The following is a 19,109-nucleotide window of genomic DNA, read 5'->3' as shown; positions in this document are numbered from 1 at the left end:
CAACAGCATCAAGCTGCTTTCGTTACTTTCTATAACCAAACTTTCTTTTACAATATTGGTTTCGAATTTGTTCTCACTGAGTCTATAAGTGTCTCTCAGCCAGCACCTTGAGAAGATCGACATGCGGTTCCCTCACACCGCGCCAAAACGCCGCGGCGTTAAGTCCTTTCAGATTGGTGTATCCTTTCTGTTCGCCCAGATTGCCGCCGGCAAGACAACACCCTGCTCCAAGGAGAATTACTCCTTCCCCAACCTACATGGTGCTCAACTATTGTCGATCACTACTTCGACCCTGAATGGCTTCAAACCTCAGGCTGGATTCTTACCGGAAGCTACTCTGGTCACTGAGGATGGTGTGCAGGCTTGTAATGTGACGATATCATACACGCATCCCGGTCACAACGACGATGTCACTGTACAGCTTTGGCTACCAACGTCCAACTACATTGGACGCTACGTTGGCGTTGGAGGAGGCGGTTGGTCCGCTGGAGAGATGGGTGCCGACATCAGATCCGCCCTAGCGTCACAGGGGTATGCAGTCGCAACCACGAACGCGGGCTACAACCACAACATGTTTGCAACTGCCGATACCTGGCTCATGAAAAACCCAGGAAACTTGGAGTATCCCTTGGTCGTCAACTTTGGACACCGAGCTCTCCACGACATGACCGTCATATCCAAGCACATCATCCGTGAAGCCTACGGGTCACTTCCCAAGTTCTCTTACTGGCAGGGTTGCTCAACTGGTGGCAGGCAGGGTCTGACAATTGCTCAGAGATATCCCGAAGACTACGATGGCCTCCTAACAAGCTGTCCAGCAGTCAGATTCTCGGCGCTTTTGGTGGCGATGTACTGGCCGCAATTCATCATGAACCAGAAAGGCATCTACCCTAAGGCATGCGAGTTTGAGGCGATTGTGGCTGCGTTGGCCGATCCTTGCGGTAAAACTGCAGATGTTGAATCCTGCGATTTTGATGTCGCAGCCTTGATCGGAACTACCGTCGACTGCGAAGGAAAGTCAACGACCATTTCGAGCACGGCTGTGGAGGTGTACAAGGCATTGCTTGAAGGCCCAGTTGACCTCGAAGGAAACCAGCTCTTCCCGGGCGTCACAGTTGGCACCGCAGTTACCGGTATGATGTCGATCGCCAACACTCACTGTGAAGGAGAAACTTGCTCCGGTGGACGGCCTTTCACAATCGCCGACGACTGGATCCGACTCATGGTGAGGAAAGACCCATCATTTGACCCGACGAAGATGACGCATGCCGAGTACGTTCAAATCTTCTGGGATAGTGTCAATGAATGGGACCGTATGTTCAGCAGCAACAACCCCGACCTTCAGCGGTTCCGTCAACTGGGCAAGAAGATGATCAGTTGGCATTCTGTGAATGATGAGGCTGTCCCTGTCAAGGCTATGCGGCAATACTACGATCGTGTTCTGGCTCTCGACAGCTCTCGTAATGTCTCGACTCAAGACTATTACCGCTATTTCGAGGTCCCCGGAGCCACGCACTGCGTAGCACCTTCTGGAGTTCCGTACCCACTGAAGGCACTTGATACTCTGAGATCATGGGTTGAGGATGGGACCGCCCCCGAAAGCCTGCCTGCAGTCGCTCTCGGAACGGAAAAGGTCGAGACGAAGTCTGAACCGCCTATTTGCGTCTATCCTAACAAACCGCTGTCCGTGAAGAATGGATATTCATGTGGAAAGCCTGCAGTGGTGGCGAATGGAGAAGGCAAACATGTCAAAGACGAGCTATGAAAGATTTGTCACAATATCTAGGCATATAGCGCAAATGTTAGATTTCATACCCAGAACGTTGATAATTGAAGACTGTTCAGTTACTATTATGATGCACACAATGGTGCATATACTACATATGGGGTCGCAACTACGAGCCCATACTGGCAGCTGTCTACCACATATCCAGAGGGTTTGTGGCGTTGTCCGGTCTCTCCTGCATAACGTCCCAATGCTCCTGAATGCACGACCCGTTGAACCGGAATAGATCAACCACCGCTCTCGGACGTGGCTCTGCAGCAATGTCCATTCTCAAGTATACAAAAGCCAAGTCCCCATCAATACCACTGAATGTGACGTTGAACTTTACCGTCTCCGGAGTGACAAATGACAATGCTTCGATCGAATTGTTGAGACCCGAGAGTGCATACGGGTTGTGCTGGATGTAATCCTCTGCCATGTGGTCGATGAGGGCTTGGGTGGCGTTCATGTCGGTATAGAGTTTCTGGTAAAACTCGGCAAAGATAAGTCGCTGCTCGCTTGGACTCGCAGATCTAGGAGGGCAGTAGGCCGCTTGCGCAGAGACCGTAAGAGCCGCGAAAGCCGTGGCGAAGGTGGCGATGTTGATCTTCATAGCGACTGCGGTCTAAAAGTTCAAGTTTGAGGGAGTAAAACAATGAGGAAGTTGATTCGCCGCCAACCTCCAACTCCAGGACGGGTTTCCCTAAGGTATTTATCAATTATTTTGACATGGTCAGCATCTCATATCATGATAGAGATATCCTCTTAGTCAAGTCGCGTTTTTGATTCCGACTGTGAAGTGGAACCGGCTAGATGGCCAAGTCGGACTACCGCGGGATTCGGAGCATTCCAGCAACATTATTCGCTCGCGCAACCTCGTGGCCACCTGGCTCCGCAAGCGGTTCGAAGAAGCTTCAACCGCGCGGTACGCACGTGCCATGTTGTCATTTAAACCCAGAGATCTAGAGATGAGTTGCTTACGGAATGCTTCATTGACAAGGAGGCGGTATTTGTAAAGGCGGACTCATATTTCTCACTGGGGCCCTTCAATGAGGTTACGCTGCGCCTCGATGGTGGATGGCTCCGAACTTTCAAGGACTCATTCCAACGAAAGATGAGGACGAACTCCGGAAGCTGGCAGTACATCGTTGACAGGTATTTAATAGGAGATGTATGTCTGCCTGGAAACAACTTCCGTGACACTTATTCAAAGTCTTGCTACTTAACAACCAATTAAACCGTCCCAGTATTTACACCAGACACCATGAGATCATTCTACGCCACAATTGCCTTTTTCGCAAATGCACTACAAGCGGAACAAACAAAGCCGGCATCGTACTGCCCTCCTCGGCCTGCAACGGCCGAAGAGCAGAGAGCCATCTTCGAGCAGGCAGTTCAGACCATCATCGTCGACCAACAATACACCGAGGGTGTCCCGAGACATTATGATGAGGGCTACATTCAACACGACCCCTTCCTACTTTCCGGCAGGCAGAACGTCCTCGACTACCTCGCCAACTTTGATCCCGACTCTGTCAACTTCACCGTCATCAACAAGGGAATCGACAATAACCGTGCTTGGATCTTTCAGCGCGTCGAGCAAGTCGGCAGTGAGCCATTGGGGTGGGTGGATCTATGGAGGATGGACGGCACTTGCATCGTTGAGCATTGGGGAGTCAGCATGCCAAAGCCGGCCGACACTATCAACCCCCTGCCATTGTGGTAGCAGTAGTAACACGCAACCGAAGCCCTGTGTCCCAAGGTCCCACGTCCTACGCCGGACGCTGTATATGACAAAGGCGAACAGAACATCGCAAAACTTCATGAGTGTGGGGAGCTCTTCGTAATGTTTGAAGTCTGCAAACCTGATCTTCCATAGCTCATCACTCAAATGAATCAAAGCTTTGAGCTTGCGAACAACCAATTGATTCAACCATGGCTTATATTTGAAATATAGTTCAAGTGATAGGCTGATGCGTTGGAAGAATAAGAGACATTTGACACTTGGGAGGTTCTTGAACAGGTCTGTAGGACCCCTATCTTTGATTTTTTTCAACTGAGAAAGATTAAGTCCACAGCAAGCGCGTGTGTTTCCGATATATCGGTCGATGTACCCAGAATATTTAGTACGCAATTTGCCTGGCAAGTTGTCGAGAATGAGGTAGTGAAATTGTCTAAATATGCCGAAGTAGAAACCATACAGAGGCCTCCGAAGACTGTAGCTGTGTGACTACCTTCATGCAGTACTCGGGTACTAACATTAGGCCGCCTCCACCTTCCAACCACCGGGCATCAGGTTGGTGAAGATGAGGTCTGGGTCGTACTTAGCGCGTATGTCCTTCATCTTCTGGAGGTTGTCGCCAGCGTATCCCTGGAAGACTGGCTGGCCGGCACCAGCATAGTTCAGGTGCAGAAACGGAGACATAAAATCGCCCAAGGCATTGATCTGCGACGTCACATTGGTGTCGAAGTCGGCGAGGAATTGGTCAATCTTCGCATCGTCCGAGGCCTCTGACCACACAACAGTTTCTTCGACCAAGATGTAAGTTCCCTGCGTCGCATCCACATCCATCGGGTCGCCACCATTAGCGGTAGACACACTCAAAAAGTGCTCGGTGACAGGGACAAAGGCAAGACTGCCAATGACGTTGGTTACCCCCGAAATCTGAGTCTTCATCATGCCCAGAAACACGTCGTGCACAATGTCAAGGGCTTGCCGGTTAGCCTTGATGGTGACGACGTGGAACGCACTCCTCAAGCCAGCAAGCTGACTCCGGCTAGAGTCTGCGAACTGTGTCCAGTTGTACATGGAGGGTCTTACGGTGAATGAAGAGCTGATAGGTTCCATAGTTTGAGTGAAGTTGATGAGGGCAGACGGGGTGGTGGTGTTGCCGTTGTTGAACAGAATGGAGTAGTAGCTTGGGTCGGGGTACAAGGACGGGATCCACTGGACTCTGGGCTCGATGCCAACGTGGGTATCGCTCGAACCGTCTAGAGCGAAGCTATAGCTGCTGTCGAGGAACTGCGCGCTCGAGTTCGAGCTGTACTGATTCTCGCCAACCGCAACCTCGGGGAGAGACAGAGTCTTAAGATGAAACCCAGTGACAATGGCAAAGGAGTTGCCGCCGCCGCGAAGTGCCCAGAAGAGGTCGGAGTACTCGTTCGTTGCGAGCGCAGATATAATGTCGCCGTTACCTAGAACGCACTACAGAGAGCTAGTTAGACAAACAGGTCTAAAAAGGGGCTGTCGCTTAGCCAGCATCGGACCATGAATCATGAAGGCTGCCAGCGACAACTGTAGGGGAGTTGGACTGACATCATACTGGATAACATTCGCAGAGGCCCATCCGTATTCATTACTGAAGAACGAGATACCCCCTCCAAGAAGGAATCCGGGCACACCAACCAAACCTTTCCAGGTTAGTCACCCCCGAGCATACTCAAATGGTCAGGAACATCAACTCACCAGCTCATCCACCAACCACTGCGAGCTTGTAGGGCTCCAGGAAGCGGTAAACGTCCGACCACGTATTTCCCGCACCGACTTCGATAGTCGATTGGTCCTCGGAAAGAACCAAGTTGCTCAGACCAGACGTGGCGACCAGTACACCAGGCGCGTTGATGTTGGCGGCATTCGCAATGGTCATGTGTCCGCCGCCTCTGATTGCAAACTGGGTGTTGGTGTCGTTGAAGGTCCCCAAAATGTTGGACATCTCCTGACTAGTGGTTGGGGCAATAACACAGGAAGGAGACAACCAAGCGGCGGCGTTGAAGTAGTCTGTTTTCGTTTTATTGGTACGCTGAAAATCACGTCTGATAGGACGAAGATGCATGTACGGTGGAAGACGGACCTTGGGTTGCGTTCGTGTAGCTGTCACTGCCTGGCAAGGCGGTTATGGCGACAAGAGTCTGCCGTAGCGTATCGCAGGCAGACGAATTAGTTTGCCCCGCACCTTGAGCCGTCGCAGTGCTCACAAGAGCAACAAACGCCAATTTGGCTGGGGAAGAGCGGAGGGTCATCATGACGAAAGCAAGATTGGTTGAGTATAACTAGAAGATGCAGATTAGAGACGATGAGAATGATGAACTATCAGGAGTGTTGGTGAAGACATCTCTTTGATTCTTATATACAAATGCCGCCCAGGTAGTCGTTCTCATTCCATGTCCATTTTCTGCCAACGTTCATTGCACCTCGTGGCTTCATGATCCGCTGCAGCCGGCTTCTTAGTGTCCCGAGAACGATTCCTCGCATGCGAACATTCTTGGGCCTGGCTCCGCAGATGATCGAGAACTACTCCATCAGTCTCCGCATTATCACGGCCTATCGGATAATATGTCTCATAGCCTAGCTGAACTCAGAAACACGAATGTTCTTCCGAGCTACCGAGTTAATGGTACGAAAAGGGTTGCATCTGCCGCAATACTCATCTCGCAAACCTACATCCCCTACCAGACAGACCGATGATGAACGCACTTGTACAAAATTTACTTGCAAATGCGAGGGGAAAGCCTCAATGAAGGAGGCTAGTTGGCTGGATTCTCCCGCTCCGCCACGCGCTTCCTGTGGTGGATGCAGCCCAAGAAATGAATTTACCCCATTTCGAAGACGTACATCAGCTCGATTCTCATGGGCTATGCTACTGAAGCTCGCATTTGCCCCTTACCGTACTATGTGGGTTGTAATGTGATAGATAGCTTGCGAGGGCTATTAGGTTAGACTGATAGTTTCAACAGATGGTCGAGTAGGCGAGAACGATCTAAAATCAACATATTCGCACTGCGCAAGCATTGGAGAAGCCAATTGGACCGCTCTATCTTTTGGGAGAGAAAATACATTACTAGCCAGAAAGGGGCAAAGGAAACCATCAGGGCGCACAGAATGAGAACGATAACGGCGATACGGAAATTGTCATTTTGCATGCTTGGCCAGAAGCGTTACGAAATTTGGCAACGAACTGTCCACAATTTGGTGTTGAAGACGGCAGTGTAGGGAATCCTGGCCGCTTGTTGATCCAGGGGCCAACAGCGTCTTGATCGTGGGGTCCCTTGCATGGGGCCGCAAAGAGGGCTGCACAGACCTCGTTCTCGTTTTCGTTATCGAGATGAGGCAACTCTCAGCAGAAGTAAGCATGGAACCACCCGGGTACTCAGCTCACTGGGTATTTTCATAAGTCTGGAGTCGACGTTCAGCTTCACAGGGGACCAAAGTTTCACGCTGAATGATCCTAGGCATGATTGCCTGCTTTGATGCTTTTCCCTGGCTTCTCGGGGGCAGACACGTCGGCAGTTGTAGCGCGGCATTGCGCTTTACGGCATCAAGGGCCTGGCAAAACTGAACACCATCGGGGATGGGTTAATGACATGAGCCTAAAAGCTTGCAACTCTAGACTACTCAGCTATAAGTACGCCGCCACCCTTCAAAGAGGCTCTTCGTCGAATTCCAGTCCTTTTAGTGCGAACCCCTCTCCGTCTTCAGTATCGACAAGGTGAACGTGGCTGGCATGACTGTCGACATTTCCGCAGTCAGAATCATCTTATCAAGACATAGCCTTTGTTTGCAGCCCGCTTCACTAAGAGCGATGTCTTCAAAACCATAAGCTTACGCACCATCCAACGTCATGCGAGAGAAAGTGGCGCTGATTCTCTCATGAATCTGGGTCAAAGCTTCCCTAGTGAACGTAGATAGATCAAATCCTTAGTTTTTCGATTAGCAAATCTCTCAGATTGGATGTGGCTTGGCTTAAGCGGTGGCAGAAATTGTGTTATGTCCTTTTATATGGCGTGGTAAATGTTCCTGTCATTAGGGTGGAGATAGCCATCTATGTTTTAGGTAGCAGTAGCATTTTCGTCCAGGTGCGCAACTCTTTGACTGTCGGCAAGAATCGGGATAAAAGGCTTTTAAGATTTTTTCACCCCGGCCATTGTCTCTAAATTAAGTTACAAGAACTTTCACAGCCCAGCTATCACTTATCCAAACACCGCCGGTCACATCTCTTACGATGAGGGACAGTCTTCCTGCCGAACTCAAGGCTGAAATCTTTCGGTATGTCATTGCCCAACAGCCAGACTCTCTAGCACAATATGCTACTGTTTGTTGAGTTTGGCAGGATATTATCGAGCCTATTCTCTTCGCAGAAGTCACACTTTACGTAACGAGTGCCAGCATTTCATCCGGAAGAACTACTGCTTCAACACTCGACAAGTACATTTCCGGCCCGCGCAAGCAAGAGTTAAAGAAGCTGCGTCTAGTGGTAGACTTTGACCCACTCGATTTTCCCAACATAGTTGGCGCCTCACGACGCTCTGAATTTAAAGCTACATTTGTCGATATTATTGACTCCTTCGTCAACACGTTGAGCAGATGGAAAGACGTGTCATTAGACCTAGAGATCATCGAAAAGAATTCCTGCTGCCGCTACCTTCTTCACCGTGGCAGCAACCTTCTGCAACGGCCAAAGCAATTGATCAAATGCGTACGTTCGATTCGACACCTCGAATTCAACGCCGAAGAATGCCACATCCAGGGCTCGCACAAAGGGTTTCTATCACTTCTCTGTTCGAGAATGTCCGACAACCTTACCGAGCTCCAATATGGCTTTGAACTGAAAGATCCTCATCTTTCGGAATTCTATCAGGAGACCTGTAGTTTCGTGCCGAAAAGCGTGAAATCACTCACGATTCGCAACATGGACCAGAGAGCTTTTCTGCAAATAGGGGGCATTTCCACTAAAGAGTCACTGAAACGAGTCAGCATGCAGCTAGAAACTCTCCAGGTTTCTCATTATGTTGATGCCAGAGCTCTTTTTGAGTCTTTCCTGTCTGGCAATCATATCGGCCCGCCAAGGTGGCCGAATCTCAGGCGTCTATCTATAACGTTTTCTGGATTTCAAAGATGGGCTCCTCATCAGTTAGGTGAAGACCCTATGGTATGGATAGCTATGACTGCTCGTGAGATACCGAGACTGCAAAAGCTCGATGTCTGGTCTCCGAAAACCAATCATCAATATGACCACTTCTTCCGCTACTGGATTGAAGGAGGACGAGCCCATGTCCTATGGGACAGGGGTAATGGCAGTGGAATGCCTCGAGACCTTTTCAACGAGTGGGATGCAGTCGCCAGGTTTCACACCTCATACCCATTGGATATCGACATCCGCACGATGGATTCTGCTGAAGCAAGCGAAGAAAACCCGCTTCAAGCGTCGTTGTCGTTCTTTGAACCATATGTGTCCTCTGAGGAGCAGCTACGGAGGGCCGGGTCAACTTGGGTTTCCTTTGGCTCTCACATAAGCTTGCCCAAGTAAGGACTCAGCTGCTGCTGGATTCATTTTCCAATATAATACACACCATACCAGCATACCAGCCCCAACGTTCAGATCGTTTCGAGAGAGGGAGCACGCGCATCTTAGCCCCGGAACGAAGCATCAACCTCCTCACATCCCTCATCAACACTATTCATCCCAATCTCTTCAAAAATCTCTTCAGCAAGATCCCCCACTCTAATCTTCAACACTTTCCCGTTCGCAGTTTCCTCCCATACACCCTCCAAGCTCGCTTCGCTATCCCCCGCGAACTGAACCCACAGCTCTTATATTCTTCCCCCTAAACTCCCTAATTGTTCTCAATACTAACAACAGCTCTGCACAACAATATGCTCTCAAGTTTAGGTCTAGGGACACATTGCTGCAACTGTTGCGACATTGATATCTCCACGTCTTCAACCCCAGTCTCTCCCTCAGCAGCGCCCTACAATCTCATCAAAAGGCTTGCGGCGCATGCAGTCCAGCTCGTCCCCAGGCACCTCCGTCGCACGCCCCAGCCCACGCGCCACGGCCGAAAAGTTCCCACTCGCGCTATTCGTCGACCGCGTGTCGACAGCCAAGAACGCTAGACCCCGAGTCGCAAACAAATCCCTCCCCGACGAGGTCCTCCACGAACGCGAAGTTGTGCACGTCAACGCTGCCCGCGCCCACTCGACGGCCCGCCGCTGGTCGAGAATGCCGAGATTCTGGTGCTCCAGGGCGCGCGCGGCACCGGGGAAGCCGAAGATGTTGCGGCGGTACTGGACCGCGACCACGATGTGCGCCTGCGAGGTTTGTATCTACGCGGGCGTGTCGAGGGAGCCCTGTACGAAGGCGCCGCCGTAGATCCAGATTATCACGGGCAGGTTGGAGGAGGCGGTTGCGTTGGAAGGGGTGCATATGTTGAGGGTGAGGCATTCTTCTGAGAAGGAGCCGAGGGGGAGGGTTTCGGGGACGTATTGGAAGAAGGGGTAGGTGGTGTCTTTTATCTGCGGGCACGCGGGCGGCATGGTTGTTGCGTTTATGATTGAGCTGGAGAGGGGAAACGGTTGTGGCGGGAGGAAGCGTAGGGCTCCGAGGGGCGGTTGGGCGTAGGGGATGCCGAGGTCTTGGTTCACGTTAGGAAACTATGAATTGACCGTACCGAGGACTAAGAACGTGTTATTTTTCGGGCTGGGAGAGAAGCTGAATTACTTACCAGTTCCATATGAAGTCGGTATCAGCAGCCTGTCATCTTAATAGCTCGCCATCGCGGCAAAGGCTAGCAAAGGAATAATAAGACCACGCATCATTATAGTGTTAGACTACCTAGTTTGTGATGTAACTATAGAAGTCAAATAATTAGAAAGAGACACCAGACTACTATAGTTATTTATTATAGTAATTTACCTAGAAGTCCTTAGTTCTAAAAGCTTATAAATATAAGCCTATTATTACTACTATTAACTATTGATTTACATAGCTTTAGTAGAGCTTAGTAACTTATATATTAAAGAGTAAGGCTCTCCTAAGCTCTATAGTAGCTCTACTAGAACTACTAGAACAAGCTGAGTTATAAGCCCTATGTGTCGCAACGTTCGGCTAGCCTAGGTAGGTGAAAATAAGCCTGTGAACGATACGTTGTAGGTATGAATACTGATTGTCATTTCAAGAGACATTTTCTTCCCATCCTGTGGTTTAAAATACTCCTGAAATTTAAATAGGATAACTGCATCATTTCTTAACGCTTGACAAGTACACCTCGTCTTAGAAACCCGCTAAATTCAACCAATAAACCACGTTGCAGCAAACTCGTTGATTGGGAATTGTGTCTCTGTTCATTCTGTATTATGCTTTCATCCCCATCAAGCCAACAACTTCGGCACAAGTCTCTAGCGCACTACATGCGGCTCTAGCAACTGCCTCGTCTACATCTATCTTTTCGGTATCTCCGCCTCTTCTGGTGAGAGCATCTACATATGCACTGGCTGCTGAAAAAAGAACAAATTCTCTGGCTGAATGTGTCCCACCGGCCGCTCTCATGCGACTCTCGAATATTTTAACTGATGAGTCTAGGACGTCCCGAATATGCTGCCTTGAGGAATAATGCAGGGTCGGAAACAGATTCTCCTCCAACTCAGATACCAAATCAAGAAATAATGCGGCAGTGGCCTGGCGTGGAACCGTGGAGAAGTGTGTATGGCCATGAATACGTAAAATAGAGTAGGCATCGTTTAAATACGCCGGAGGTGCAGACACTTGAGCCGCAGCGAGATGATCTGGTTGCTGTGCTGCACTAAGATAAGCATTTGGTTGTTGCACGCCGCAAGGCTGTCTCCGCAGTGGATGTGAGAGAAGACGGACGGCGGTTTCCATGCGCATCTGACGTGAAAAGTAGAAGGCTGGCGTGCTGCATGCTCGGGTGGCAAAACGTCCGTGAAGGGCCAGGACGAATGGTCGAGTAAGGGTATCTAGGGTTTTGACTTGGAAGTCTGATAATTGGGGCTGCTGGGATTGCAGGGAATGTAAGGTGTTAAGGTCCGAATTGCAAGCTGCGCTCAATTCTCCAGCCAATTGATGACTTTCTTCAAATGTGTAGTCTGCGCCGGGGTTGTTGAGAAGCTGGAGAATTCTGAGACGAAGCCGTTGCGTGCCAGATAGCTTAATGAGGACAATAGAGCGAGTGGAATCGGACTGAGACGAAGATCGACCGATTCCCTCGTCGGCCAGGCTGGACGGTGGCTCGCAATTGTAAGCATCCGGAGCCAGCGATGGTGGTAGCCCTTCGTCGAGGCAGATCTGAAGGGAAAGCTCCAACATCGTGGCCCACAGGCGTCTTCTCAGCTCCGTAGTCCTTGGGTCGGCCGGAGCGATACCACGTGCTGGAGACTCTCGGTGAAGACCCATTCTGATACCAATGTGAGTTGGGTCGTAGTAACCGAGACACAAAGCGGAGCTGGCTGAGGCTCCGGGATGATGTTGGATATTGCGTGTGAGAGCAAGTAGACACAAGATTTGAGCCATGTCCACTTGTGATTGTACTCCAGTAAGCATGTTCTGCTCGAACCACTGCTTAACTTGTATGATCCAGCCTGCTGAGACCTCTTGCTGTGCACTCTCGCCCTCGGTCGGACTGCCGACACCAAGACATACACAAGAAGCGAGTGCGACAACAAGCAGCAGCTTGCATGCAAACGGCTCATCCTTTGTCGTGAGCTTAGCGGCTGGCTTTTCCCAGAAGTCATTATACTCGCGCAAGAAGACTGGCACGTCCAATATTCGCATAACCGACTCAAATGTCCTACTATAAGCCTCAACAAGGACATCGCAGCGCACTTTTGACGGTATCATGTTTCGCACCCCCGAACCTGTAAGGGGGGTGATTGAGGCGCGCCTGAGTATAGCTGCTCTCCTGTCGTGCTGACGCTGCTGTGAAAATCGTTCCAGCTTCGCAAACATGTCCATGACTGGCCTTACTGTCTCGTAGCTGGGCAATATGATGACATGTTCTTCCTTTTCTTGACCCGCGAATACACGAAGGAGAAGTCTCAATCCTTCGCAGCAAAATGAGGCGGTGTTAGTAGCCATGCTGCACTCGCTAGACGAGCTGGAATCGCGATCCGGCATCAGACTTGACTGAGATGAGCTTGATGACATGTATCGGACCGTCTCCATGGGAGATGTGCCCCCCGTGAATTCGTTTTGGGTGGTGCTGGGCATATCCAGACCCATGTTAGCCCAGGTGACCGTGGATGCCAGATCAAATTGGGGACCGGGCGATGCGCCGGCGGCCACTGGCGACGCCTGTTTGTCTGGGAGACCGCATTTGAGGAAGAAATCCAGTTCTGGTATGTTCATAGTGCTGGCATCCAGCAACGGTCCCTGAAAAAGCCCACTATCGTTGATGACTGGCTGCCCCAGATGAGGGACCACATCGAAGATCGAGCCATGACCGACGTTGGCGAGCATGTCAGAATCTTCAATCGCATTCGACGACACAACTGACCCCGAGGGTTGCCTGTCGTGTCTGCCGATGCTGGCATTTGACATGGGGGAGCTTGGCTTTTGAGGGGTGGCACTAGAGCTTCTGCCATTGTCATTCTTGTTGCCGTCGCGATCTCGACTGATGCTGTGGTCCTTGGGGCCGGTGTTATTATAGACGCACTTTGAGAGATTCCTTCTTGTGCAAAATAAGTTAGTTTTCGCACTCATACGGATTCATCTTCCGGACAGTATTCGGATTGTCAGTGTGATAATTGGTGTTGCCTACCTCCTGCAATGCCCGCAAGGATTTCTGAGGTCGCACGCAATTTTCCTCCGACGGCATTCTGTGCACGCCACGGCCGGTCTTCGTCGTTTGTGTGGTGGTCCTGGATCCATGTCTGTAATCACTGGGCTGATATGTGTGCCAAGAACGCAGGTAAGAGAGGCGTCTTAAGTACGTGGCCAAGAGAAGCTTTTCCATGGCTAACCTTGTGTGGCGATGTCTGTGAATTACATGGGTGAGGCTATCGACCTTAGTAGTAACGAAGCTATTATTAAAACAGGGCTGAGAGCTATAAGAGTTAGCTATAGTTAGGTTTAATACAAGTAGTTATTCTAAGCCCCTAAGTATATACTATAATCTTCTTATTAGACGAAGTACTAGCTAAAGTGCTCTTATTAGATTTATTTACTATAGACCTTCTCATAAAAGAGGTTATAAAACTTCTTTAATATAACTATTTATCTTTAAAAGTTAATAACTATAAGAGTAATATCTTTAATTAAAAATAATAAATCTTAAGTATTATTAAAGAAATATCAAAACACTATAGTTTAAGAAAATATGATATACTATATATAATTTACTTAATAATAACTAAAAGTAATAACTTTTATTATAATAAAACTTTTAACCTATTAGTTAAATGATAAAGTAGCTAATTTCTAAAGTAGTTTATAATATCTATAAGGTTATTATATGAATAAGTTATTAATAATAATATAAGAACTAAAGTAAGACTAAAAAGCTAAACTTATTATATATAACATTAGTCTTTCAAAAGGAAGTTATATTTATTACTAAAGATTTCACTCTAATTATTAGAATAGATATACTCTTATAAGTTTATTTAAAGATATAACATATTACTATTATATAATATGATATTATATATAATAGTAATATATAGTTATATTAAATGCTATTTTAATTTTATATAATATTACTTCTATTATTTAGCTATATATTTAAATATATTTAGTCTTAAACTATTAAATATTTATTATAATTCTTATTATAATAAGTAGGGTATTACGTATCTAACTAATTGTTAATAAACATATTAAGTATAAGAAACCTATTTAAGCTTATATATACTACTTCCAAAATATTTTTAAAGCTAAAGGATTTTATTAATATTTATTATCAATAATAACTAAATAAAGTATTAAGTATAAAATAAAAAAGTCTTAAACTAAAGTAAAATTATAAGATAGTAATAATTTCTAATAGTTAAAGATATTTTATAAATTAAATAAAAAAGTGCTTAATAGTTTTAAAATACTTAATAATGTATTTAATAATCTACTTTTCATAGTGTTATTGTACTTCCGTAACTTAATAAAGTATTTTAGAATATCTATAACTTTCTATATAAATATATATATATATATATGTTAAAATTAAAACGAAAACTTAATATTTGCTTTAGTTTTACTCTTTATATATTATAAGATTAAATTCTAATATACCTTTATCTATAACCTAACTTATTTATGCTTAAATAGATAATACTAGCTATAAGGACATGTTAAGTTCTTATAAAACTACCTTAGTTCCTAGGCGCCCTAACAGCTCTAGCGTACTGCGCTACAGAGCAAGAGCAGATGAAATTCCGGCCGGTCGCGCAAGATCAGATTGATAGGATTCATCGTATGTCTCGCGCCGCACGACACCCACTTATTATGGGGGTGCTTCGGGGTGTAGGATCGCCTTGCTTGTCATCGCCATGTTAGTACTCTCCACCTCTACACGGCGCTGATTAAAAGGTGGCTGATAATTTGCTCGCAGGTCCAACAGTCCTTTTAGCGATTGCTTCCATAGCCAACCCACTCCGTAATCGAGTACTTTTTCAGCCTGCGGTTTCGGTGACGGCACGGACTATCCGGCATCCAAGACAATGGACAGGCAGCCAGCTTACATTGACGCTCTTTCCAGGCTGATGTCGTCTCGTTTCGTACTTCTGGATGCAGCCACCCCGCTTCCCCCACTCTCAAGGGCCCACTCAAACGGCGTGGAACCTCGGAATGCTAGGGGTCTGCCAGGGCACGCGTCGTGAAGGATTTCGGGACGGCTCCTTCTTGGCTCCTTCTTGGCTCAGGGTGTTGGAAGAGCTAAGCTTTCTGCTTTGTCTGTTTAGGCCAGATGTACATAGATGCAGACGCACAATGACTACATGTATCCGAAGGTGGTGACGATGAAAGCGGTTCAGTGCGAAAGGCACCTGTTCATCATCGGGGATTGGCGTCACCAGCGTTTATCAGCGTTCAGCCTCAAGCACTTGACTACGTACGTGGGGAATAGACTGGAATAAAGTGCTTGGACGGTCGCTCACTGATTAGGGCTGTGGGGATGCAGAGCAAATTAGGCGGGTAAGGCAGCTTACATTCATCCAGTCCTGCGAGGCAGACTGAAGGCGACGCAACGTTGGTGTCCAATTCCGAGTGCCTGCGGCATATGCAGGTCGATCAGACCTAACAAACCTGATCGCCGTGGCTTTCTGGATCTGATATAAGCTGAGCATTCATGTGACGATTTTGGTCTACGTGTAACGTGAGTCTGAGAGACATTAAAAAGATCGCCGTGTCAGATCTTTCTCCCCTGGAACATATTTTTTAATTGTGCAAAAAGAACATTGGAGTGATTTGAACCTCGATTGTAATGTGCGCATCGCCATTTGTTGACCTTACAGTATGAATGTCTCAATCTTTAGTGGTGTCCACCCTCCCCGCCTCTTCTTGTACACTAAGCGCGGCCCGCCGAGCTTCTGGGGACTCTAGCTTCATGATTACTTCCGATAGCCCAATAAGGAACCCCGTATTCTAGCCAACAGAGAGTCGAGGTAACAGCTGAAGGCTCATGTTGGTACCAACGCCGGCGTCTTCTTCATAATCATACGATTTCAAAGTAAATGACAGATCATTTGTTGACTTCAGGGTTCCCACTTAAATTTATCGATCCCGCCGTTCACGAGATACACTTTGTGCTTGCAAGCCAGTTGTTTATTCAATGAAATGAGTCATTTAGTTTTCAACACATCAATCTGCAGAGGCTAGCTAGCATTTGCAATTGTTGGCAGAAGCAAAATTTTTTAAAGCTTGGTTTAACTGGCGTATCTGGCCATCTGCATATACTGCTGCCTGCCGCGTCGGTACTTACGGCGGGTGATGAAACGTGTGAACGATTAAGGCTACTAACGCAGACAACTGAGAGGAAAGGGGAGCGCTGACGGTCTAATTTCCAGTCATCGCACGATTGTCAATCTTAAAGCCTTTTCTTAAGATCGGCAGTTGGAATTGGGGGCGAGAAAGAGGAGCTTTTTGTGCCTCGGGGCTCCAAACAACCACATCTAGGTTCATGATGTTGGAATCTACCCGCCAACGGCTTACGTGTTTTTTCTCTAGAATTTTATCTATTATAGGAAGTAATATATCGATTCGGCCTTGATAGTCAATTTCAACTGACAAATACCAGTTAATAGCCAGTGAACTAATTATGTTAAACCCAAACTAATTCTCATCTTCACTGTTCTATGTGTCGAAACTGCTCACTAAGACCAGCGTTGCATTGTCTAAACACGTTGCATTATCTTGACGCTAATGTTACTTCGACCCTGAAGAATCCATGTTGCAAGCTGGCATTCCTTTCTGCAACGTAATGTGCGGGACTCTGCTGTGCCGTTGCAATGAACCAATTCCCTGGCGCGTCAGCTCTCAAAAGACCCCAACTGATCGCCAGTCATGGTGGTGGCTCATCTGGACCGCCAAGTCAGCCCCAATCCCAATGCCGCGAGCCTTAGCCGCCCCTCGGAAGCTCATCGATTCCCGCAGGGGTGCGCGTGTGTCCCACGGTCTAAGAAACCAGGGGGGAAAAGCGCCATTGCGCCAAGGCGGGAGCGAAAGCCCGAGCGGGGCAATCTGGTTTCTCAAAATCAAGATCCATGGTGTGCACTACATGCTTACATATGACTTTGGTCATCCAAGTCTCCCTTGCTTCGCAGTCGAGAAGGATCCAGACCCATGCGCCAATGGAGCCCAGGAAGCTGTGCCGCTCGCGTTTTTTGAAGTTGGGGGTAGGTTGCGTGCTCGTAAGATTGCGTTTGCGTTGCCCGACATTCCCATTAGGAAGGCCGCCTCCCCCGTTCCGTGTCCGCGGGAGGGGGCGCTACCCGACATGCACGATTTCAAATGTGCGCCAATCAGACAATTTACCGTTCGCCACGGTTGACGCGGCGTGCTTTCCGTTGACTGGGTGTTGGTCGAGATTCCAAGTGCATGAAGATGGGGCTGGGTTCACAAGGTGCTAGGATCCTCTAAGCTGGGGTATTATGTTAGATAGTAAGGTTTTAAGTAGCGCTTCTTAGCCCCTAGGGGTAACGCTAGTATAGCAGTAATTAAGTAGTTATAAACTATATTATTTATGAAGGAAAATTAAAGATTATAAGATTATATAGATATATAGGTATGCTTATAATTAAGAGAGAAATATAATTAACTAAAGATTTAATATTATAATTAGCTGTTAAACAGTAAAGCTTATTAATAGAAGTTAATAATTAACGCTAGTAATAGCATATTATATTATTAGTTTATATTATAAATTATAAGTTATAATAAATTTATTAATATAAGTATAAGAGTATTTTGAGGTAAAGTATATATATATAGTTATATAAAGTATAAGTTTATAAATAGGCTTATATTATAATAGAATATAATAATTCTAAAGATATATCTATATCTACTTATATATATTACTATTAAAAAGGAATATCTTATTATGCTATAGTTATGGAAAGAAATAATAATATTATATACAAAATAAAATACAGCTATTAATAATTAAACTTAGGAAATAAATATTTCAAACTTTAGTTAATTAATTATACTAAGTAATAATAAATTGATTTAAAATAAACTTTAACTATAATTATTCTTTTTTTATTTTTCTTCTAATTTTTTAATATTAATTATCTGCTTGAAATAGTTACTAAATAACCTTTTCTGAAAGATATTTTTATAAATTAAACCTAAAGTAGTTTACTACTTTAAAGTATAGAAATAAGAAGTTATAAGTTAGTATAAATACTTATTTAACTTGAACTAGAAAAGCATTATATATAAACTAATAGAAAAGCTTAATAGAAATATATAAATATTATTTATATCTTATTTTTAGTTTTAGTTTTAACTTCTAATAGATATTATTATAAGCTATTTAGTAATATTATTATATTAACTATATATTATTAATTCTAATTATTAAAATATACTTCTTTTATTAAGTTAGTTTCAATATTTCTATTTTATTTAGCTTTACTTTAAATTTAAATTAAATTAAAGCTTTTCTTTATATATTATTATTATTATTACTAAAAACTACTTATACTATATATTATAATAAGCTATTTATTAATATAATAATATCTATTATATTTTATTACTTTTATTTCTTAATATATACTTTCTATTACTATATTAGTCTAAAACTTCTATTATAAAAAGTATTTACTTCTTTTTAAACTTATAATTAAAATATTACTATAAATATTACTACTTCTTTTATAATAATAATAATATAATATGAAAAGTATTATCATAATTAATAATAATATTTTCTATATTTTAGTTTCTAAGATTTAAAATATAGAAAGATACCTTTTTTACTTTTTAATTTAGTTTCTAAAACTTCTTTTTTATATTTTTATATTTTTATATTTTTATATTTTTATATTTTTATATCTTTATATTTTTATATTTTTATATTTTTATATTTTTATATTTTTATATTTTTATATTTT

At 45.4% G+C, this 19,109-nt stretch overlaps 4 protein-coding genes across 4 annotated transcripts; 2 read left to right on the top strand and 2 right to left on the bottom strand.

Moving 5' to 3' along the window:
* Window positions 1–121: 121 nt before the first annotated feature.
* On the top strand, window positions 122–1,765 carry COL26b_008097 (uncharacterized protein; the record flags this gene model as incomplete). The annotated part of the gene is made up of 1 exon (XM_053180865.1): window positions 122–1,765. The coding sequence occupies one exon, from the start codon at window positions 122–124 to the stop codon at window positions 1,763–1,765; it is 1,644 nt and encodes a 547-aa protein (XP_053035127.1).
* A 154-nt stretch (window positions 1,766–1,919) lies between these two features.
* Window positions 1,920–2,378, bottom strand: COL26b_008096 (uncharacterized protein; the record flags this gene model as incomplete). The annotated part of the gene is made up of 1 exon (XM_053180864.1): window positions 1,920–2,378. One exon carries the CDS (start codon window positions 2,376–2,378, stop codon window positions 1,920–1,922), a length of 459 nt encoding a protein of 152 aa, XP_053035126.1.
* Window positions 2,379–3,029: 651 nt separating this feature from the next.
* COL26b_008095 (uncharacterized protein) lies at window positions 3,030–3,491 on the top strand (the record flags this gene model as incomplete). Its single annotated transcript, XM_053180863.1, has 1 exon — window positions 3,030–3,491. The coding sequence occupies one exon, from the start codon at window positions 3,030–3,032 to the stop codon at window positions 3,489–3,491; it is 462 nt and encodes a 153-aa protein (XP_053035125.1).
* A 534-nt stretch (window positions 3,492–4,025) lies between these two features.
* On the bottom strand, window positions 4,026–5,478 carry COL26b_008094 (uncharacterized protein; the record flags this gene model as incomplete). The annotated part of the gene is made up of 2 exons (XM_053180862.1): window positions 4,026–4,970; window positions 5,248–5,478. 2 exons carry the CDS (start codon window positions 5,476–5,478, stop codon window positions 4,026–4,028), a joined length of 1,176 nt encoding a protein of 391 aa, XP_053035124.1.
* Between the last annotated feature and the right edge of the window lie 13,631 nt (window positions 5,479–19,109).

This window comes from Colletotrichum chrysophilum (genome assembly GCF_026319265.1).
Source record: "Colletotrichum chrysophilum strain AFK26 chromosome Unknown scaffold_69, whole genome shotgun sequence".
NCBI lineage: Eukaryota > Fungi > Ascomycota > Sordariomycetes > Glomerellales > Glomerellaceae > Colletotrichum > Colletotrichum chrysophilum.
Note: the sequence above shows the minus strand (reverse complement) of the source record. Positions and strands in the feature narration are given on the sequence as shown.